Source organism: Leopardus geoffroyi, chromosome D3 (assembly GCF_018350155.1).
Source record: "Leopardus geoffroyi isolate Oge1 chromosome D3, O.geoffroyi_Oge1_pat1.0, whole genome shotgun sequence".
In the NCBI taxonomy this organism is placed as follows: domain Eukaryota; kingdom Metazoa; phylum Chordata; class Mammalia; order Carnivora; family Felidae; genus Leopardus; species Leopardus geoffroyi.
Window position 1 is genome coordinate 91,785,451 of NC_059339.1, and position 23,219 is coordinate 91,808,669.

General features: G+C 52.5%; 1 protein-coding gene across 6 annotated transcripts in view; it reads right to left on the reverse strand.

Annotated features, from left to right (window-relative positions):
• Window positions 1–9,860: 9,860 nt before the first annotated feature.
• ZNF516 (zinc finger protein 516) overlaps window positions 9,861–23,219 on the reverse strand; it is a 123,901-nt gene continuing 110,542 nt past the window's right edge. For 4 of the 6 annotated variants that reach the window (XM_045457704.1, XM_045457705.1, XM_045457703.1 and 1 more), the window contains exons 4-5: window positions 21,638–21,705; window positions 9,861–14,158 (exon numbers count right to left, since the gene is read on the reverse strand). In XM_045457704.1, the coding sequence (XP_045313660.1) occupies window positions 14,099–14,158; window positions 21,638–21,705 (128 nt within the window). In that variant the 3' untranslated portion in view covers window positions 9,861–14,098. Of the gene's footprint in view, window positions 14,159–21,637; window positions 21,706–22,514; window positions 22,629–23,219 lie in introns of all 6 variants that reach the window. The other 2 variants (XM_045457708.1, XM_045457707.1) reach the window with 2 other exon arrangements.

The window sequence follows — 23,219 nt, forward strand, 5'->3', positions numbered from 1 at the left end:
GGGGCCCATGACGTTGTTCCTAGTGGACTGCTCTCTGTCTCAGGTGCTCTCAGACCGTCTCTTTAATTATGTTTTCCAGAAGACGACTCAAGCAAACAGGTGTGCACTGGGAGAATCTGCTACCTTGCCATTTTTGAAAACTGGAGCGACAGTAGTCTATTTCTTGGCGCCTTCCTCAGTTTTCCCAACCCTACTGAGGTCACGACAGTCCTCTCGCCTGCAACTCGTTCCCGTGTCTCTAGATGGAATTGATCCAGTATAGGACACGTAAGCAAATTTCAAACACCTTGGAGACACTGCACGCTTTCCTTCTTCCTCCTTCCTCTCCTTCCCTCCCGCCCTCCCTGTCCCCCCATCCTTCGCCCGAGGGCCTGTCCGCTGAGAGGTGTCAGATACATACACAAGGCCCTGCCCTTAGAAGCTGTCCCCAACATACCGGCTCAAGGTTATATGAGCTAGAACTTACCAGAAAATAATAAAGAAGCTTATCAATGCCAGACATGTTATATTACAGTCACTTATCTATTTGCCTTGTAATTATTTTAATAAAATATTTCCGTGACAACATAAGCTCATTGCAATACATCACAATACATTGTACTTTGCTTCACTGAGCTCAGCAGATAGTGCATTTTCCACAAATTGAAGGTTTGCGGCGACTCTGCACGGAGCACGTCTCTCGGTGCTGCTTTCTTCCTTGCTCACTTCGTGTCTCTGAGTCACATTTTGCTAATTCTTGCCGGATTTCAAACTTGGCGTTACTATTATATTTGTTACGGTGATCTGTGATCAATGATGATGATACCCTGAACGTGACGATGACGGTTAGCATTTTTTAGCAGTGAAGGCATTTTTAATTAAGGCATACACATGATTTTCTTGACATAATGCTGTTGCACACTTATTAGACTACACTAGTAGTCTTTTATATGCGCTGGGAAACCAAAAAGTTGGTTTGACACGTTTATTGCAATATTCACCTTATTGCAGCAGTCTGCAACCGAACCCGCGGTATCTCCGAGGTCTGCCTATCGGTCCTGCGGTGAGTTCTCGATCTTCTCTCTGCAACAGACGCTCCTTTGCCTCCTTCCTAAAGTAGTGCCACCAGAAAAGAAATAGTCTGGAAGTCCCCGATGACCACCCTCTGCCAAGAGACCATTTAGAAATGACGTAACTGATTTAAGTGGCTTGTAAACGCTGTGTATTAACGGTGCAGGTTTAAATTCCACTTCTCCCAGCAAACATTTCAGAAGGGGCTCCTTCCTTGGGTTGATTTCAAACCCGCACACGTCCAGCCAAGGCCCTGACCTCCACGGGCTGCACGGAGGTGTGAGGGCAGTTGGGTGACGGACCTCCGATCACATCAGGCGCCGTAGCAGGCGCACCGTGCCTAATGAACTCCCATCCCCACCGCTCCATAGAAACCCCACCCCCACATCAATAAGGACGGGGCTCCCTAAAAGCAGTAAGGGCCTTTTCAGGGTTAATGTTTGCCTTGATCTCACTTCAGCATTTAACGCCCCCTCCCTGCCAGCTCTGTCTGAACTTGTAACTGACTACACTCCTTCCTTCCTGCAGGAGCCTGATCACCTACTGATACTTTGACCTCTTTGTTGTTCTTGGTTTTTTTTTTCTTAGCGAGCTCACCCGTTTTCCTGGGTTTAGCCAGGAATGGTTAGTCACACACAAATCTTCATCTTCAATCTTACCTCCTCCCTAAATCGGAGTTCTAACTTACCAGCTGTTTTATTTTCTTTTAAGACGCTCGTTTGCATAGGAGGACGATGTTAATGATGAGGATGATGGTGATAGCAGTGATCATGGTGATGGTGAGAGTGGTGATGGTGTGCTTGGTGATGGGGACAGTGATGATGAGGGTGATATCATCAGGACCCCACTCTGTGGGGGCGCCTCTGAAAAGGGCATTGAGCCAGGAGCTGACCGACGCGAGGACACAGGCTGAGACAGATCTAAGGAAAGAAGTTTCTAGAAGCACAAACGTTTGGTCAAGGAAAATGTTTCATCCACCGCCAACAGCATACCTCCCAGGACGTCAGAGATGCTGCTGCATGTTTCTTGACTAGAATATGGCAAAATACAGGGCTCATGTGGGGTTTCAGCAATATTGTGAAATGACGACCACAAACATCAGATATGCGTCTTTCCCCAAACCGGAAATATTTCTAGCATCAGTGGAATTAATTACGTTTATGGCTGGACTCACTGTCTAGCTTTTATGTAGAAAAATACTTAAGTTTGAAAATCTAGGAAGACCTTATAAGTTTAATCACCTGCATCTGACCCATTAATGTCAGCAAGCCCGCTCCCCGGGACGCGGTAGACACAGGACACCCTTGCTGTAAACAATAATGAAGTGACGAATTTGAAATCGGGGTTGCTTTCCATTCATGTGTGACCACCATCTACCATCTAGTGGTGGGAGAGGGCAACTTCAGGGTGACTCCTTCCGGAGGAGGACAGAGGCAGGGACGGCTGGCCCTCCCTCCGCACCACCACCGTCCCTGCATTAGTGCAAGTGTTTGCGACACCTGCCACGTAGCCACATCCTGGGGGAGGTAAAAGGACGGATACGAAGTGACACGCGGGTGCGAGTCTCCGAGGGGATGCTGGGGAGGCTGTGTGTTCGAGGTTACGGTTGACGCCCCAGAGTTACCTTCCTAGGACTTGCGCTCTGTTCCTGACGTTGTCAGAGATCGGATCCACACAGGAGCTTATCTGGAGCACACGGGAACATTGGGCCGGGCGTCCAGTCTCCTGGGCAGACCTTGAGATGATTTGGGGGGGAAGGAAGACAAAACAAACCCAGAAGAATGTAAGCCTGAGGGGGAAGGAGGGGGTAAAACGCGGTAGAAACGACAAAGACCCTCGGCGGGAGCCAGAAAGACCAAAACAACACTTAGTACCTAAGATTACAAAATACGATGAAACCGCAGACCATCACTACGAGCCCGTGCCGAGCGGCGGTTCGGAACCCACCCCCAGACCCGTTTCCATCTGTATAGACAAGAATTTTGGACAACGTGGTCTCTAAGAGGTTTTCCAACCTTCACGTTCTCTGTCTGATTTTAAGTTAACTTAGGGCAAATCCCTAGCCCAAACCTTAATGCATCTTCGTGACAGGAGTGCGGCCTTCAAACGCTTCCTTGAAGGACTACTTGCCTTCTTTCTATGGGGGCTCGTCGAGCACCGAAGGGTGGTGACGGGGACCCAATTTTACACGAAGCATTAACACGTTCGCCTGCACCACGCTTAGGTGGAAACCTAACAGAGGCTTCAGCAAAGCTGGAAAGCCATGGGGATCTGGGGGCCTGGGTGTTCAGGAACAGACGTGGCACACGGTGGGCGGCGAGCCTTCGGGGACAAGGCGGATCAGGCCATGTTAGTGGCCGCCACACTGCAAGGCCAACGACCTATCACGAACAGGCACCGAGAAACGCTCTGCATGATGATCTACCAGCCTGTGTTTTAATAAATCCCAGGCATCTCCTTGACTTCAGGCTACAGAGACAACCGTGGGACAGGAGCCAGTTTTATTCTTCGGGAAATTAGCAGGAAGCGGTGGGGTTTCTGAAGCCGCCCGCCCTCCCCTCCCACACTCCCACGCCCACACTCTCAGAGCTGGGTAATTGCTCACATATGTCTTGGTGTGAGGAACCACAGAGCGGGGCCATCTCCAGCAGGATCCCAGTTCCAGGCCGGCACCGAAACACCAGAGGCCACGAACGCAGCCCCGAAGGTCGCCTGGGCGCCCTCACACCCCCAGGCAGCCTGCGCCGCTCTCGCTGCCCGCCTTGCCCCGCATCCGCTGCTCTCGCCACTGCCCGCCGCCCAACAGAAGCGAATCCAGAGAACACCCACCCTGCCGCTCCACAGCGCTGAGCAGAGAGCCCCCTGGAACAGCCCTGTTAAGAGCTGCTGACGGAAGGCATCCCAGCAGGGAAATCTAAAGGCGGGCTGGTGGCCCTCAAATGCAGACCTAAGCATCTGAGCCTCATTGGGTTTCCGTTAAGTGATTCCTGTCTGCAGACCGCACAATCCGTTCTTCTTTAATTGTTGTTAAACAGCACTCCTAAGAAAACACATTACCTTTCGTTAAGCGTGTGTGATCGGCCTGTTTTTGTCAATCCACCCGAAGTCGGCACGTTTGTGGACGTAAGGAATCCAACTGTCTTGGGCTGGTCAAAAAACTTCTTGGAAAAGGGGAAATGACACACTTTTAGTGTGTCAAAGAAGGAACGGAAATTTCCTGATTCATAAATGCGATGCCAGGGTTTTGGAAAGCGGGCGCACAGAGACCGTGTTATTTGAGGTCGATTTTATGGAACTGGGGAAAAAAAATTGTTAACCCAAGTAAATTTCTTGAAAGTAATTCTAACTCGTATTTATGTATCGTGTTAGAAGTTACAGAATACAGCCCATAAAGACATCTGCCACAATAACACAGGGAGGGAGATAGGATTGAGGGGGCCATCCTTGTATGGCTGTGGAAACTGAGGCACGCGGTTTAAAGCAACCCAACCTCTCTGCCTTCGAACAACTCAGGGCTCAGTGGGAGAGGCAGACGGTCTACTTGTTTTCAGACGTTGTGATAAATGTAGCGAGGGGACCCCGGTGGGCGGCGGGAGCCCAGAGGAGAGGCATGTGCCCACCCCGGGGTGGGACAGGAGGTACGGGAAGAGAGGGTGGGCCCAGCAGAGGCCTCCTTGGGGGGCGGGGGTCTCATCGAGCTGAGTCTTGGAGGAAAGAAGGCAAAGGGTGTAAGCAGAGCAAGGCACCTTCGAGACACACAAGCCAGGGGGCGCCCGCGTGGCTCAGTGGGTTAAGCCGCCAACTCTTGATTTCAGCTCCGGTGGTGATCACACAGTTTGTGAGTTCTGGCCCCGCATCAGGCTCTACGCTGACAGTGTAGAGTCTGCTTGGGATTCTCCCTCTCTCTCTCTCTCTCTCTCTCTCTCTCTGCCCCTGTTCCCCACCCGAACAAATAATCTTAAAAAAAAAAAAAGGAAAGAAATGCAAACTGTTGGTTGTTGGGTGAGGATTTGCAAGGCACAGGAAGGAAATCAGCATTTTTCTAGCAGTAACAGAAAATGTCTGATGAATTCACTCAGGAGAATAGAAAGATCTAACACGCATTCCAGAACATTCCTGTATGGCCACAGAGGGAGAGTGAATTGGCAGAAAGACCGAGGTGGTTGTTCCTGGGGCTCAGAGAAGAGAGAGACCAGGGCCGGAGCAGTGAGTGCAGGGGAGAGGCCAGATTCCGGTCTGCAGAATGGACAGCTGTGTGACAGAAACAGAAGGCAGGACAACCCACGTGTTTTTAGCACAGGGGACCCGCGAGCCGTTGGCCACGCCACTCATGGAGATGGCTTTGCGGGAGGAAAAGCCGAAGAGACAGGCAGCACCCGAGAGCCCGCACACAACCCCGACAGTCCCGTCGAGAGCTCAGGGCTGCACCCAGGGTGGTTGAGGCTCCCCGGGGCGTGGCGCCCACAGTCACCGCGGGGGGACGCTCGGTGGGTCCAGGCTAAGAGACACGCAGGGAAACAGGAAACTGGACGGGGAGACCAAGGGAGCGGATGCGGGAAACCCAGCAGGGAGGGAGGCTGGAGAAGAAATTCCATGGAAAGCATCCTGGAGTGTGAAGAACGCAACATCCCCATTACTGGGTTTTTAAGAACTGTCATCACTCAAGAGATGAAGTATTTACAGTTGCAGCGTCACGACTTCCGGGAATTACTTCAAATATCCCAAACAAAAACAAAAACAAAAATCCAACCGTCACAACGAAGTGAAAGGTAGAAAGTTGTAAATGTTGTACGAAGAGTGAACGGGCGTGTGTGTATTTTCCAAAGGACAGTTTGAATAACACGTAGAGCAAAAGGGAAAGAAACGAGGATATTCAACGAAAAGGTCCTTTGTAACCATAACGGGAGACAATTTAATGCAGCACATAGGGGATGGGCTTCAAAGCTAGATTTGGGAGTGAGGTGACCGTGAACCACTGTTTTTGGAAGACCCACCTTCCAAGACAGGACAGCACACGCTGGACGGAGAGGGGACACAGGATCACAGGTGGTGTTTTCTGGGGACAGGATGTGTCGAGCATGAAGGAAAGGCCGAATCTGGGAGAAATTGGCGAATGGACGTCCGTGTTCAGTTAGGACACACCTGGAACTCCCAGCCAGGTTCCCAGAAATCCCAATCTGTGTTCGCACCCCTGTGTCGAGTCCTAACTTACCTGAGGTCAACCGGGGGAAACTTGGGTCCTTCTGAAACAAGGGCTCGGAAATCCGAAACGTCTGGCTCTGAACCAGGGATGGTCGTGGGCCCAGCTCTTGCAACACGGGGATATTGTCAACGTTGACCCCTTACCTTGCGGGACGCCTGGCGCGGTCCGCAGGGTAACGGAGGTCTCGGTGCTTGGGGAAGTGGTAACACGTGACATAGAGACTATCGTGGTTACTCACCTGCACGCACTACACCGAGGCAGAAGAACACAGTAGAGGGTGTGCACGCCCAGTAGTCCTGGCCCCCATGGTGTCCCCAAGTCACCGGCCGTGCCACCTTGAGTAAGGTGCCCTTCTCGGAATTTCTACGTCCTCACCTGCAAACCGGAGTTAATACCGCCGGCTTTGAGGCGTGCTGTGAGGCTTGACGTGAGGCACGACGGCTCCCAGCACAGCGGCCGTCCTTGTAGACGTCAGCTCTTTGGGATTCGGCTCTGAGTTTGCCTGTCGGGACTGAACAGTGCCTCACCCAGATCTAGACGGACAGGATTCACTGCACAAAACTGACCCCGTCTTTCTCGACCCTGCTCTGTCTCCTGCCGAAGCTTCCCCTCAGTCAACCGCTGCCTTGTCCACCGCCAGCTTCTCTGGGTCTCTGAACTTGAAAGAAGGCGCAGATACACGCAGGGACTCGGGAGCAGACGCACACAGCCTCTGAAGCGCGTCGGCTTGGCGGGTGCTGGGTTTTGTCCCGGTATCTTGCCCGCGGAAACACACTGCTGACCTCTTTGCCTGACGCCCCGCTTTTGAGGTAACGTCCTCAAGGGGTCCTCGACGATGACCTCGATCCCTTTCCTCTTTCAAATCCAACGTTCAAATGCTCTAAGTGTACTATGGGTATTTCCCAGGATGCACTTTCTCTCTTCACTGAAATTCACGCATCACTTTCCTCTCCCTCATGGAAATCTTGTAGATTACCCAAGTCCGCTAAGGTTTGAGATCAGATGCAAATTTCCATGCTAACCACCTCCCTCATTTTTTAAAACCGTGTCCAAAGTTTCAGGCTGGTGCCACTGGGTCCTGGCGACATCGTCGTCCTCTCTCCCCGCGTGGGCTCATGCCTCCCCCACCTGATCCCTAGAGCCTGTACCCCTGTGGCGTGGCCTCCGCGGGTCTCTGCCTTCCCCCCACGGCGGGGTCCATCCTGCCCATCTTCCTCTCCCAACACCTAGGGCTGCACTCAGCCATGGCAGACGCCCAGAATTGGTTGGATGAATTCCTCACGTCAAAAACTTCCGGTGCGAGTTCCACAATTTTAAAGAAGCCGAATCTTTTGAGGAGACTTGCATGTTCATGTGGTTGCAATTTACATCTCCGTGCAAGAACCCTGATATCGATTTCCTCGGAAATGAACATCAAGCTTCTGTTTGACCTCTCCAGGGTCAGGAAGCTTGTCAGTTTCAAGGGCAGCCGGCCTTACTGTTGAACGGCCTGACCCTCAGGTGATCCTGTCCCTCCCACTGCCTCGGCATCGCTCTGCAATGCAAAATATGCCCAAGTCTCGACTGGCTATTTCTCCTGGTAGGCCTCCAGTATCTCGAACCACTCACCTGTGCTGTATGAAGTTTTTCTTCTTTAAAAGACACCTCCCCTTTCAATGCCTGTTACCCCGTCCTGGATGCTTTCTGGTTTGTCTCTGCCACCAAATATTCGATGGCCATCTTCCGCCTACCTCCCAATGGCCAAGGAGCCCCCTGGCAGGATGCCACGTGCTACTTGGTGACCAGGAGGCAGACAGCGGGAGCCCCCTTGCTGGAGGGAGGGGTGTGGCTCCCTGTAGGAATTCCCAGAACCGGAAGAGGACGGAGGAGACCTGGGGAAGTGCCGGGTCGGGTGGGGATGAGGTTTCCTGCGCCCTGAACACTGCTCCTCCCCTGACAAATCTGGGATCAGAAAAAGGCGAGATGCCTCTTGCCCTTTGCAAGCTGGAACTGTTGGCCACCACGTTTGGGGCCGATGCCCTAGAGACCCGATATCCCGTTAGGAGGGGGCTGGGAATGGGAGCCTCTCCATGGGATCTTCTTTAGTTGGAAAAAGGGAAAAAAGCATTCTCATTACAATCTTCGTTGGCTCTTTCCTCTTGCCATCAAGGCACCCGGAGGGGCGTGTGGCACCACTGTCATAGGCGGCCGGGCTCCTGCAGCCCTGCCCCAGCCTCGCAGCCCTGCTACGGCCCTGTGCCCACCCCCCCCCCCCCCCAAGCACAGGGGAAATGAGACTACAAGAACCTGTCACACAGGCCAAGACCAGGGCATTTCATATTTTCTGTCAATAATGTCGCTAATCTCTTGAATTAACTCACCTTTTAGAAAGGGAAGATCGAGAACATGAACAGCACAGATTAGAAATGCAAGATGGCAGGGGTTAGGGAGGTGCTGCCGTAAATGGCAGGGTGTGTGTGTGTGTGTGTGTGTGTGTGTGTGTGTGTGTGATGGCCAAGTCCAGTCCCCGCGTCCAGCACAGTACATGGCAAACTGCAGCAGAGCAAGTACTCGGTGGCCATCCTCCGCCCACCTCCCACTGGCCAAGGAGCTCCCCCCCCCCCAGCATGTGGCAGGATGCCACGTGCTACTTGGTGACCAGGAGGCAGACAGCGGGAGCCCGAGGAAGGGGCGTGGCTCCCTGCAGAAACCCCAGGCCTGGGACAGTGTTGGGTTTGAACCCGTGAACTCACGTGGCCGTGTCTTCTGGAAGGAATCCCCCACGGGGGGTGATAGAGCCCAGGGCGCGGGTATCTGCTTTGCCACAGCGCAGTGCTATCAGTTTTCGGTTAAGTGTCAGCTGCCTTCTAAAGACCCTTCTCATAAAAGCAGCCCCCCAGGAGGACAGCGGTTCTCGGGAGCTTGAGCTGCAACGCCCCGACGACGACGGCTGGCTGTGCGGTCTACAGAATGTAAAGACCTTTCGGGGAACCCCTCAAGCGGGTGCTCCCGCCCCAGGGCACGGAGGGCCAGGCACGGAGCGCGCCATCAGCCACCCCACCCGACAGACGCAGGTGCAGGCCTGGGGCTGGCGCACCGTCCAGCTCTCCGTGTTCCCACCACGCCCCTTCCCTTTTCCGCGAGTTGACACACAGCTGTACCTTCTACCTTTAAAGCAAACATTTTCTCTTTTTAAAGTTGTTAGTGCCCCTGAAGCCCCAAGTTCTGGATCCAACAATCTCGTCAGACTCAGGGGTTCCTTATGTGTCCATCCTGGACGTCCTGCCCTGCGCGGCTCTAAGAGTAGGCGTGGTGAGTGTATTTGGTGCGGGAAAGAAGAGGTGAGCCAGGGGAGAAAGGAGAAATGCATCGTCTCCTTCAAAAACAAACAAGCAGTGTGTATGTCCTACGGCCTACAAAAGATTAAAAAAAAAAAATACTCTGGCCGTCTTGACACATTTTTAGATGAATTATCTTGTGAATCGTGCTAAAACTCCCCTGCTTATAGAAATAAAGAGCACTAACGCTTTGGTGTGTGTTCTTCCAAAAAAATAGAAAACCACAGATCAAGACAGTCAAAGGATTTAAGCCACCTCCTGAAATATGGGAAAAAGGTCTTACAAATCTCTCAAGAACTCCAAGATCTTTTTATTGATTTCAAATTCCAATAGAATGAATATGTTTTATCTAAATATTTTTATCACATAACTGAAACATTGAATTATTTTTTTCAGAAATAGAGTTAAATACATCAATCTAGTTACAAATTCTAATATAAAGAGTACAAAATATAATGTTATAAATTGTATTTAAAAAAAGAAATACAAATTCTATGGTCTTTTGCATTTTACTGCCTCAAAGCATAATTAGCAAAGTTGATGAAGAATGAACAGCCTCCCTCAGTCCCGTCACGCAGGCCCACGGGGGGCTCTGGAGGGCACTTAAACCACCTCTCCACGTCCTGGCCTGTGATTTTTTTTTTTTTTTCTCAGTGAACAAAACGTTCTGCAATTAGAACTCACCAAAGTTAAAAGCAGTAAAACCGCATAGGCTCCTTCGTCTGCAAAGTGGGAAGGAAAAGTTAGGCAAATACAGTCCCTCCTTTCTGTACATTACGGAAGCCTCTCAGGGCTTGGCGGGTGATGGCTTGTTTTGCGTTGAAGCAGGATTACTGGTGAGGAGAACGTGGCCATGAGAATCCAGGGGGTGTAGTATCCTCGGGCACAGATGGACAAGCGCTGTCACTTTCCACAGAAGGTGCAATATTTACCCTGTGAGCTACTCCCTCTTTCTCTCTCTCTTTCTCTCTCTCTCTCTCTCAGTGGGAAGAACAAACAGTTCCCTGAGCCAGCTCCCTGGGAAACACCAGAGAGACACCTGTTACTTCCGCATTCCACACTACAGCCATCCTAACCGAGTGCTAAGTCACTATATCTGTGTGCGTGTGTGTGTGCGCGCGCGCCCCCTTACATAGATGTTTCTAGAACGTTACATAACCCATGACAGAGTGGCCAAATCTGAAGATGGCTCTTGACACACTGGTCAAAATTGACATCGCTTGACCTGACCCAGCAGCCACGTTTAATTATCAGCCAGAGTGACTTCCTAGAGTACCTTCTTTGCAGGAAACCAGTGTCTTTCTTGGTTTAAAAACTAAATGAGTCAGTATCGGAGGGACCTCTCAAAGCGCTCAATACTTTTCAAAACTGAAAAGGCAAAATCCACTTGCCTTGAACATTTGTACTGTGTTTAGACCAAGGTGCAACGTATCCGTCTGAGATGCCAAGAGACCTTCGGAAACCGGGCAGGGAAATGGCACAAGAGGGGACCGTCTTCCAGAGAAGAGGCCTGCCCGCCGACTTTTCAGAGAATTTACATGTTCATTCTTCAAATTAAGGAATATGAGTGAATAACCTGAAAGATTCCTATAAGCTCATTATTATTCATGTGTTATTTGAGTTCAACAACGGGTAAGAGACGTGAGCGGGGAGAGCAGGAGAGGGCGAGGAGGAGAGCCAGACGGACAGAGCCGCGCCGGGAGCAGCGAGAGCGCAGGCGGGGGCGGGGAGATACACCGAGAAGCTGCAGTGTAGACAACCAAACCCTTTATTGTCTAAGTTACATTAGACGCCAACACTGTAAAAATCCTGTTGAGAAACAAGGAAACAGCAGATCGGTAGAGGTAGTAGAAGTCTGTAACAGTCAGAAGGTGACCTACAGGAGAGATCATGCGGAAATTATCATTCGAAAAACAGCGAATCAAAACATACTGGCTAAATAAATAAGAAAACACAAATCATATTAAATACTATGGCCAAACTGACATAAACGCATTAACAAACCAACACAATACTGATGACCAGTGGAAGAAAGAAACCACAGTCAGGCCCGAGAACGGTGCGCCTGCCTTGGAGGGCGGCTTCCTCGGAGGGTCCTAGACGTCTGTGTAGTCACGTGAAACCTACGTCTGCACTCTACGCAGCGCACGGTTCCGTCAGCTGACTTGGCTGCGCGCTCTTCAACGGGGCCCCAGGCACGCGCCCCTCTCTCCACCGGGCGCCCCCGGGAAGCCGGCTCCCGGGAGGGTCCCTCCAGCTCCGGATGCCAGCTGGGCCCCGGCGTGCCGCTTCTGGAACAGTAAGAACGGACACGACACTTCCTCCCGTGTCACTTTGGGAACAGAGTTGCTTTTAATAACTAGGACACAGAGAGACAGACAGGACTGAGTCACTAGCCCCTGTGCATTCCCGAACCGTCACTGCTCACGTTCAGCCAAGAAAACGAAATGCAGAATTGATCGCTTTGGGGACCCAGGCTATCAAAGTGATCAAACATAAGTCAACAAAAAGGCATTTTGCCTTCCAAGGTGAACAGAGGAATGTGTCGCTGCAACTTTGCTCAAAACGACTTTACAGAACGGTCTATTCCAGCTGCGTAACGGTATCTGTATGGACATCCCAATTACACCAACACAACAGATCATTCTGGTGCCAGAATCATCGGGAAAAAATAAGTAAGAAAGTTACATACACACACACACACACACACACACACACACACGTGCACCTGTATACACATACACGTGTATACACGCGTGTGTGCACACACGTGTGTATGTGAGCTAGCCAGTTACGTTCCATGATCTGCAAGTGTCACAAAGTAACCTGAACCGTCAAGTAATTTAAACTCAGTAACAAGTAGAATCCAGAACCAAACATTAACTAATAACAACATCAACAATAATAATAATATAATAATAATTCAACAAATCATGAGAACAGGAAAACCACACGTCAGGGTTTGTGTATGTGCGCGCGCACGCGTTTCAACAAATCTTTGTATCAGAAGCCCGTTTCCTACAAAAAACTGCACGAATCCATTACTGTATTAAGTAAACTGTCGCTCTCACCAGTATTAAAGGTTAGGATAATTTCTGTACATGTAAAATTATTGCTTTTTTGAAAAATATATTTAGCATGCTTGTTTTTAATCCATTTCCTGCCTTTACAAAATTTCACAATTAAAAAAAACCTAGTAAAGCTTTTGCAAAAAATTTCACAGAACATTTTCATTCAAGGCAGCAGTAACTTTTGATAATGCATAAAATCATATGTGCAAAAATCTGAAACTCTCAGAAATATTACCATCACACACAGTGTCACGGTAACAGGAAAAGAAAATATTTATATCTGTGGAATACAATTTTAACTGCATACACTGCACGGTTTAAGATCCTTTGTTACGGGCCTTAACCCCCACCACAAAAACTTGCATTTGCGGGACTGAGGAAGAGGTATATAAAGCCGCCCCCACCCACGGGCCTGGGGACCTCCACGTTCTGGGAATGAAGGAACTCATCCTGAGGAGGGCCCCGGGCCCAAGAAGAAAAGACACCGACTTGCTGGGCTGGTGTAGGGACAGACGGGGAGGGGAGGGAGGGGGACAAGAAGGTTCCAGAGCACCAGGGCCCCCAAAGCTGCTCAGGGATTCTCCTGCCATCACTAAACCGGGTGTAGACCGGGGGGGGGGGTTCAGTGGCTGGAGAATTCGCGAAGACAGGCAGTTCCTTCGTGAGCAGTTTACAGAGTGTAGCCCTGTTACAAAAAGGTCCTGAGAATAAACAAAGAAGCCTGCTTTTCTTAGTGTTTAACTAGCTCTTTGCCGAAGCCGAACGTACGTCCTCCCACAGATGTGTTTCCTCCGCGGGCTGGCCGAGCACAAGGGATGGGAGGGACGGAAAGAGCCAACGGGGTAACGCGCACGGGCCCCCCACGGCCACCGGACAGTCAGGCCCTCGTCACGGGCCCCGCCGTCCCCGGCGCCCGGCGCCACCTCCTTCCTGTCCTCCGCGGACTAAACACCCGCCGCGACAAGGCCGGGCTGCGGCGCCACCGCCCCGCCAGCCTCCGCTCGGTCACCGCGCGTCCGCGCGTCACCCGCCAGTCCCCCCCCCCCACCCCCCCCAGCACCGGCCGCCTCGACGCGGCGCTCGGCCTCTTCGGTCTCTGCCACGCGCACACGAGTCCCCCTCCAGTGTCTCCGACGCGGACGCCCGTGCCCCGGCGTGCCCGTCGCCACCACCGTCTGGCCTAGGAAAATACGGGCCTGGGGCGGACAGCACACGTGTGCGCGGAGAGCAGACACGCGTCACTGCAGGGAGGCCCGTCCTGGGTTATCCTTCAAGGTCGCTCAAGGACAGGCGCCTCCCGTCAGCCTCCAGGGCCGCGCGGCCGCTGCGGGCTGTGCGGCGTCCCGTCGGGAGTCCTGTGGCTGTCCTCGGCGGGGCGGTCGGGGTCACTGTCGGTCCTCCACCAGGGGACTGCTCACGGCGGTCACGGGGCACCGGGGTCCACTGGAAACGCGTCCTTAGGTTCCCTTTCCGAGAGGCACTGTCTGGACGGTATCTGGGTTAGAACGGTCTCTCCCCTGGAGGAGAAAAAGCAGACAACAGAAAAGCTCATTTCTGCCTTTTGGGGCCCAAGTGCACTCTTCCTGTTAATTTTCTCCCCAACACCCAAGAACGCAAACGATGACCTGCGCGCGGCAACCCCGTCCGGCCGCCGGAGACCCCCCGGCCCCGACTCACTTTACTCGAGCGGGATCTGTTTCTAACTGTGCCCTCCCGCCTGCAGAGGCCGCTTTGGACCATCGTTTCCAGCGGCTCGGAGAGGATCATTAGGCTTCTCTGTTTCGCATGTAAGGAAGGCCAATAACAGCGTCTGAACCAGCTCTGAAGGAAAGGTTCAAGGTGGCCAGATGGAATTGGGCGAGGATTCCAAAAAAAGCAGCATTTCGCAGTACGGAGCGGGGGAACGACAGTTCCACAACGAGGCTGAATCGGGCCACACAAACACAAAGAGAACAGCACAGCTCTCACGTAGGTCTGTCAGAACCGAATTTCCATAAATAATTACCACGTTGGAAAAACAGAAGGGGCATTCTCAAGTCAAGTGAACTGCAGGCTAAAAATGGGAATGAATGTGAGCCCGCAGCTTTTAGAGAAGGCTCTCAAATGACACGCGAGGCGTCGCTATTTGAACAATGGCGTTTAGGATCTGAGGACAAAAACAACAGTAAGATTAATCTTACTTAACTGCATTAACCTTCAGCTAAAGTCGTGATGAAGTGAAACCTGCCGCTGGAAATCAACACGCACGCACCAACTGGAGCGAGATTCTAACCGGTTTCCAGCGACGCCTACAGGAGCCCTAGAAACAAGTTGGGGGGGAGGGGCTGGCGGACACAGCAAATTAAGTGCTTCTCTTCCGTGAATATCGGCAGAAAACTCCCATTTAAAACCAGCCCTACATTTCGTGACACCTTCCAGCCGAGTCTGAAGGCCGTCAGAAAGATACGCGAGGAAAACGTGGGGGTGGGCGGTTGGGGCGGGCACAGGGGTACAGACAGAAGCTGATCTGAAACGCAGGAAACCGTAACTGAACTCCCTCCAGTAGATGGTGAATTTCCTGCAGTAAACTGAGAAAGAGGTTTCACATTTTTGCCCAGCGACATCACCCCGCGGATACAGTCATCAACAGGGTTCTTTCAGAACGGATTCTAGATGCATTCAAGGAAGGAAAACGGCCTTTGGGTTTGCCCAGAGCAAAACGGGAGCGGTTGTTAGCCATTAGGGGGTTGGCCTTGGAAGTCTCTACGGAGTAACTGTATGTAGCAAACAAACTTGCTGGCGATTCCAAGCCATCTGGACCTTGTACACACAACAGAGGCCACACCCCCGAGGGGCCACCTGGACTTGCCTTGAGGCCAGAAAACACACACTTGCCCTGGGCAGATACAAAATACCACTAGAGAGTTAGCAGGAAGATGGGCCTCCCTACATCAAGGGCTGAAGGTTTAAATTCCAGAGCTCAGAAAGTTTTAAAAATGTGTATTTTAAAAAGACTGCAAAATCTGGATAACCCTAATAACTAGGTTGTGAAATTTAGTCCATAAATCTAGACACACAGATGCCTACTTTTGCTTTGTAATTGAAGGGATATGTTCCAATAGCATCTCATTTTTTTAGGGAGTCATTTTTACTTGTTGATTCTTTGGGACTAACATTTTACTGTGTCATACAGCTGTCCTTCAGGCTTTTTAGGAAATGAATAAAATTCATCCGAGAAATCGGGCTAAGGGGAAATGCAGCTACAGAAGCAAGAAGTCCCAGAAACACTTAAATTCAGCGCACACACAGTATTTTTCGAGCACACACAGGTTCCTTTCTCCCTCCTACAAGACAGAGTACTCAGAAAAGGAGAAGCAGGTTTATAGAAAATTTGGCGTTTTTTTTTTTTGTTTTTTTGTTTTTTTTTTTTTTTTTGGCCACCGTGTAAATTGTGGGCTTTTCAGTAACGCTGAAGTATCCTTCTTTAGGGCATTTTGATGTTCTAGGGCTGGATACTGACTTCTGGAACTTGATAAGCCATACGGTTTTCCCTTTTGTCTTTATAAGCTAAGGGAACGCACATGTCCTCGTGTGTGGGGGTTAATGGCATAAACACAAAAAAAGCCTGTCCCCAACCCTCCCACACACATGAATCTCTCACCCTTCAGACAGATGGGGACAAGACTTGCATCAGACACGTGGTATAGCGCCCAATGCATGACAACATCACACACAGCACCTCACTGCCCAGGACCTCCACCCAACAAACCCCCGCAGGCAGGAGCTCACGCTACGGTGGGTAATTTTAGACAAATCACTCACTATAGTCACAACTTTTCACAGTAGGCTCCACTTACAGAAAAATGGGTAACGTGTTTTAAGATGTCTGCTTGGGTGTTGTGAATAACAAAATCGCTTAGACAGATGCGCTGAATTCTGAAATTCGATCCGTGGTGCTGAGAATCTCGAAGTCGGACGACAAGAGATTCTACACGGACTCAAACACGCCCGCGACGTGATTTCTCCATCGTCTGCGTCGTAACATCCGTGGCCAAAAATGAGATAAATTAGGTTGCCATTTATTTTCTCATTTCCTGGTATTTTGATTAATGGAATTATTTCTCCAGCTTAACTATTTTAAAATAACATTTAGAATAATAAGAAATAAACTATTAATCATAGTCTTTAAACTCTGGCAAGAAACCTAAACAAACTGAAACACCAGATTTCGTATTTCAGCAAAAGTCAGTCTGGTCCTTTAAATCCAAAAGCCAGGTGAGTGCAGGGAGAGAGGGTTAATTTTTCTTGGTTCTAAATATTATTTTCATTTCTGATGTTTAACAACAAAATGGAAAAAAAAATTTCTTCCCAACACACACAAAAAGCCTCCTAGGTTCTTTTTTTTTTTTTTTTTTTGTCCCCCTACCATCCATGGGACAACGTTACCCATATTTCAGCCTATTATTTTCAAAGCACGCTCTTCCTACTGATGAATATCGGTGATTACTAGAAATTAAACATTTACTGAGTCACGGAAAGCTCTGAGAAAGCATCCTGAAGGTGACAATAGGCACGCAGCTCTCCTCTCGTGTACAATTCTGCTTGGAATACTAGCTCCCTGATGCCTGCAGTTTAAATCACATGACAACCAGAAGGGACACGGGGGCCTTTATTCCTGAGGGAGGGGGAGAACTACCCCACCGCCACGGCCATGTTCCGGTCATGAAGATCCCTGCACCTCCAGAACCCAGGCTCCTGCTACAGCAGATGCCAAAGGAAGATCCTGCAGAACAGATCCCGTGACCACGAGCTTCCTCCTGGAAACTCTTCCGTTTAATCCACATCTTTAGCCTCTAAGGATCCGGGAATCCTTGCCACTTGGCCTACGGGAGCAATGAAGGCCTGTTAACCAGCGTGCGTGCGGGAAACAGACTGCTGTCAAACACACAGCAAAAGGAAACAATTTCCCTTCTCCCCAGAGTCTCTGTTCACTCTGACCTAACTGCACCAGACCCATTTTGGCATATGGACCTCTTGCCTGTTAAGCGGTTCACTCGGATGCACAGTACGCTGGGACTTGTCACAATCTTCTAACACAGAAAACCCAGACGTTAACAGGCAAAGCAAGGGCGGCCGGCGGATGGTGGCAGATGTAAAACGAGGTCCTCCCAGCCCAGAGCCACAAACCAGGCCCCTACGTCTGCGTGGCAAGGCTTTTCTCAAACGACACATCCTCCGTCTAAGGAACGACCAGTCTGCGAAACGAAACGAGACGGAACAAGAGCCCTTCCAAGGTTCCGACAGAGCTGGGAGACGGAAGAAAACGGCCATCGAGGTCGGTTCCCTCGCACGGTCTGCGAGCAGGCTCATCGGTGACGGGCGTGAATGCGCGCATCCCCCAGGTCCACGTGCGTGAGCAGCACGCCCACCCGTCCCCGAGGCTCCTCCGGTCACCTGGGACGGGGTCGTTTCTGGAGTAACTGACAGTAACAAGTGACTCTGCCCCCGGTGTGGTCACCTCCCACCCAAGCACAGTACGTGCTGCTGTCCTGACCTTACCGGGACCTGCGTGGAGTCAGGCGGAGAGACCCGCTCTCCATAACCCGGTATCTCCACCGTCTACGGCGTCTAGTTCCCCAAAAGTGAGTTGGCTGATCTGCGCCGAAAGTCCATGCTGGAAGCTGTTAAAGACACATCTCCTCCTCCCCAGTCGGACCCACATAGTCGGCTCTCCTGCTGGAAATCCCTGGCGGGAGCTCCAGGAGGCACCCCAACCTTGGCTCAGACGTGACCTGGAACCAGCTGCGTCGGGCTTCTCGCTGCCAAGCTGCGGGCTCGGGCAGGCCTGCTCCTGAGAGCCGGTGGCTGCGGCCAAAACCAGGGTCGCCTGGGTCCCTTCCCTTCGCGCACATCCCACCGCGGTGCCCGAGAACACCCTTCTGCTCTCTCCCAGCCGCACCCGACCTCAGGGCCCCGTGTCTCTCACCGATCAGCCCCCGCACCCCCACAGCGGTGCTCAGCCGCCTGTCCAGAACTGTCGCAACACGAGACACAGCACCGACAATGCCATCTTCGCTCGGGGCTCCCCAGGGCCCAGAGGACGCCCTCCGTCCTCCAGTCCTGCTGGACTTCCCAGGCCCCTCTCACGGAACATGCTCCTGACCCTCCGGGGGGCTCCTGCGGGCAGCCCCTGCCCCTGCACGGCCTTCCAGATGCCCCAGTCTGGGTTCCGGGACCCCCACCGACTGGCCCCCTTGCCTTGCTTTCTTGTCTAAACCACCACCTGCACCTTAAGAAACAGAGGAGCACCTTGTCTGCCCAGTATGCAGGTCGTCTCTGTGTCACAGAGCCTGGCACATGGTAGGTGCTCAGGAAACACGGTCAACCAAGAGTAAATGGCTATTTGAAAACAGAACTTGCATCCATGATGAGCATCTATAAAAGTCCATTAACCGTGTCACATCATAGAACTCCGGCAGGAACACAGGTCAGTGCAGGATTTAAAAACACAAACAAAAACAAAACCCATAATCCACAGTTTCTGAAGTGTCCAGGAGAAGAACGGGACTCATATATCAGTTCACGTTAGCAAAGCACGCCCAACGTGAAAAAGAACACGACTGGTTAAGTTGAAGGACTCCCGTTCCATACAGCCTCAGGACCTGTAGCATACCCTAAATCTAGCGCAGCAATTGTGATTTTTTTTTTTTTTTAAGTACGGAAGCTACAGGATAAGAAAAATACGAAGGCTTAAACCTCTGGGACCGACGTAGTTTTCAACTATCTTGGCAGACACATCTCCTTGGGAATTCTTAAATTCCAAAGTTTGCTAAGGAAGTAGCATTGCCTTAGAGAAGCAGAACATTCAGTGATTAGTCAACAAAAGCTCCTTTAAATCTAACAGAGGGCAAAACCGACGAGCAGGGGCCATGACCGCAAACCAGCTGCCACAGTGGGAGAGGCAGATCACTGTGGCGTCAGCGTCACCGGCCTGGGCGAGCGCCGTCCCCAGGCCGGAGGGAAGGACGGCTGATCCACCAAGGGCCTTGCTCAGGTCCTAAGACCACAGCCCTGCACCTCCGTGGACCCGAAGTCAACAGATCGGTTGGTAATAAGTGTAAAACAGCAGAACCTGAGTTTACAGAGACAAAGAAACAACAGAAGTAAATCTTTTCTCGCTCACAATCAAGGATGAGGAAGGAACAATTGCTAGGAGTTCTCAGCGCAACTCCAAGTGGCACAGAAGTAACTTCAAGTACAGTCTTAGGGATCTGCTCTGTTGATCTATTTCTCCCCGTGACAGAAGCATTTTTAAGAGGCTTGAGTAGAATCGACACGCAGCAAACAAACTCATGTGTATTCGTTCCTGAAGAATCTCGCTGAGTTATTCATACACCTGCCTGGCACTTCCCACCCCTTGCCAGACACTCTCGTCAAAAAGCCGCGTCTTCGGTAGATTTAACGGGTCACCTATGTGCACAGGAACACTTTGGACTGACTCCAGGTGCAATCTCGATATGTAATCCTCCAATTATGGTGCAACTTTGTTGTTATTCGTCCCACAAACACATCGCGGTGGCTCTTGTCACAAGGGGGTTTATTTGTTAAAAAGGAGAGTGCTACCTAATTCGGGCTGAGGTCACATGTGTACGGACACCTTTTAATTCCGGATTCAGAGAGATGTTACCTAGTTCGTAAATTGTCAGAGCATCATGAGATAAGTTCTGTACATGCTAGAGCTGTAGGTTTTATCGAGACAGAAATCACTTACTAAAAACCCGTAACACGTGACAAGGCATTTTGTCAAAGACATCAAGAAAAGGCTCTGAGCAACAGCTAGGAATTCTCAAATTGCCAGAAAACACAAAAACAAACCTCTGATGAGGCAGCGTCCATTCTAAGGTCAGCTCCGTCCCTTATAGCAGCGACCCTGTAAAGATGTTCCGTTGCTAACCTTCCCCTCCAGAGAAACAGACCAGAAAGGCTCTTGAGATGCCCTTGGCACCTCAGTCCCCGTCACCGATCTCAACAGCCATACATCCCGCAGACGGGACCGGAGCCACGAGCTTGATCCGTCCCCGACAGGGTGTGGACGCCTGCTCTGGTCGCAAATCATCCACGGGGAGGGTGTGAGGACGTGGGACCTTCTAAGACAGCCCGTGGTGTCTCCCAGCAGAGCACCACTCACAGGGGATCCGAAGGAGCACCGCATCAGGGAGAGGACACAGCCGAGGAACACCACCCCCAGCAGAGCACTGCTCACGGGGGATCCGAAGGAGCACCACACCAGGGAGAGGACTCAGCCGATGAGCACCACCCCCAGCAGAGCACCGCTCACGGGGGATCCGAAGGAGCACCGCACCAGGGAGAGGACTCAGCCGATGAGCACCACCCCCAGCAGAGCACCGCTCATGGGCAATCCGAAGGAGCACCGCCTCAGGGAGAGGACGCAGCTGAGGAGCACCACCCCCAGCAGAGCACTGCTCACGGGGGATCCGAAGGAGCACCGCATCAGGGAGAGGACACAGCCGAGGAACACCACCCCCAGCAGAGCACCGCTCACGGGCGATCCGAAGGAGCACTGCACCAGGGAGAGGGCACAGCCAAGGAGCACCACCCCCAGCAGAGCACTGCTCATGGAGAGTATAAAACTACTGCTGTGAAAAAAGGACAAGGCAAAATGTGTCCTCCAACAAATTTATGCAAAAACATCTGGGGAGAAAAGTATGTGTTTCTCGTGTGCCCAGTCGCCACCTGTCTCCCCAGTTCCCTCACCCCCAACAAGACCAAGAGGAGCCATGGACCTGCTGTGTCCACGTAATTCATGGCCACGACGACCGTCAGCGTCTGTCAATCGCCCACAGACTGTCCTGCAAGGGCTGTGCTCTGAATCAAAGCGACGCAACGTTATTTACACTTGACGTAAGAAAGCGCCGGACGCCCTGGCGAGGAGCACCCAGCACGCCTCTTCCCAGCACCGCAGTGAAACCCGACATCCAGTTAATCGGAAGACCTACTTGTTTGGGGGCGTCTGCGGAGGGGGCGTGGGCTTCAGCACTTCGGGGGCCGTTAGGCGCAAACACCGCTGTGGGACAAGGGACAAGGGGGCGTTAGCGCAGGCGTGTGCCCGCTTCTTCGTGACGCCGCGTTCAACGAGGCCGTTATGATAAAGCGCTTTCACACAAGAGACACGAGCGCCTCGCCTGTGGCCGGAAAACACCAATTTTCCTTCAACACTCACTCGAAGAGACCGGGCTAGTGCTGCCGGGGCCGCTGCCCTCTGCAATCCTGACCTCGCTGGCGAAGGAAGCCACCACTGCCAGGACTAATTCCCAGGGTCTGTGCAAACGGACCCTCCCCCGCATCACTCACCATTTGGCCTCTGTCACTCGGCATCACAATGGCTCGTGCATGCGTCCTTCACACTTCTGATAAAGACCCCACGCCCCCTGTGCCGGGCGGTGTCCCCACCGGGCACACGCAGTCTCAGGCGAGCTGGGAACACACGGTCCCAGGGCCGCACACCGCTGACCGGGGGAGAGGCCCTGGGTCCCCACCGCGGCGGCCAGTCAGCACCAGGGAGGACAAACTCCCAGCCGTGTGGCACGCTGACAGGGACACCGTGACATCGTGTGCTGGTGGCGGCAGAATTCATTAGCATGTTTGTTTCCGAGGACCCTGCTCTCTAATGGAAACAGGACACCTGCAAACAGGCTTGTCTCTGATGAGACACTCGGATGCCAAGGGGGCACCGCCCCGGGCGCCCGACGACAGAGTCTGGTGCATGACCAACGGGACCAGGCATCACCTCTCGCCTCTCGTGTCGGTGTCTGCGGCCACGGTCGAGGCAGCTCGGCTCCCAGCGCCTCCCTGGGGTCCATGGGCGGCCCAGGCCCGGTGGCAGGTGGGGTGCCCGCGTGGGGGCCCTGAGGTGACCGGGCTGCTGGAAGCACATCCCACGCTCCGCGCACGCGAAGTCTCCCTGGCGGGCCTGCGTCCGGAGCATCCCTGGGAGGCGGTGGCCGTGGGTGGTGTCAGGTGGGGCGGTGGCAGGGCAGGGGCGAGAGGAAAGCATCATCAGTCTGTCTAACGGCGTGACAGGGGGCGCCACAGGCCCGGCTGACGACCACCACCGTCCCCCAGGCTCTGCCACCAGCCGGCCACACGCGGGACCGGCAGGAAGCGAGAGTCACGGCTCCGGACACCTGCTCCCCAGCGGGGCCTCCAAGCGACCGGATGCCCTCCCGCCATCCACGGCCGCTCGGCAGCCTGGGCAGGCTGGTGGGGTTGGCGCCTCGGGGACAGGGGGGCCACAGGCCTGGCCGCCTATCCCCGCTGCGCCACTGACACGGCCCACCGGCCCCTCACCTGTGCCCACACACGCCCTCCAGGGCCGAGACAGACGGGACACCTGGGAATCGCAGGACTTACGGCCCCAGCCCCACATCCCCTTCCGTGGGAAACGGGGTGCAAACGACCCTCACTTGTCTGCGCCTTTCCTGCCACGGGACGTCCCTCCGAAGAAAGGCTAAGAGCTCACGTAGGGGAAGTGGCTCCCAAGGACCTTCTCAGGTTCTCCCCGACTCTCCCTGGTTCTCC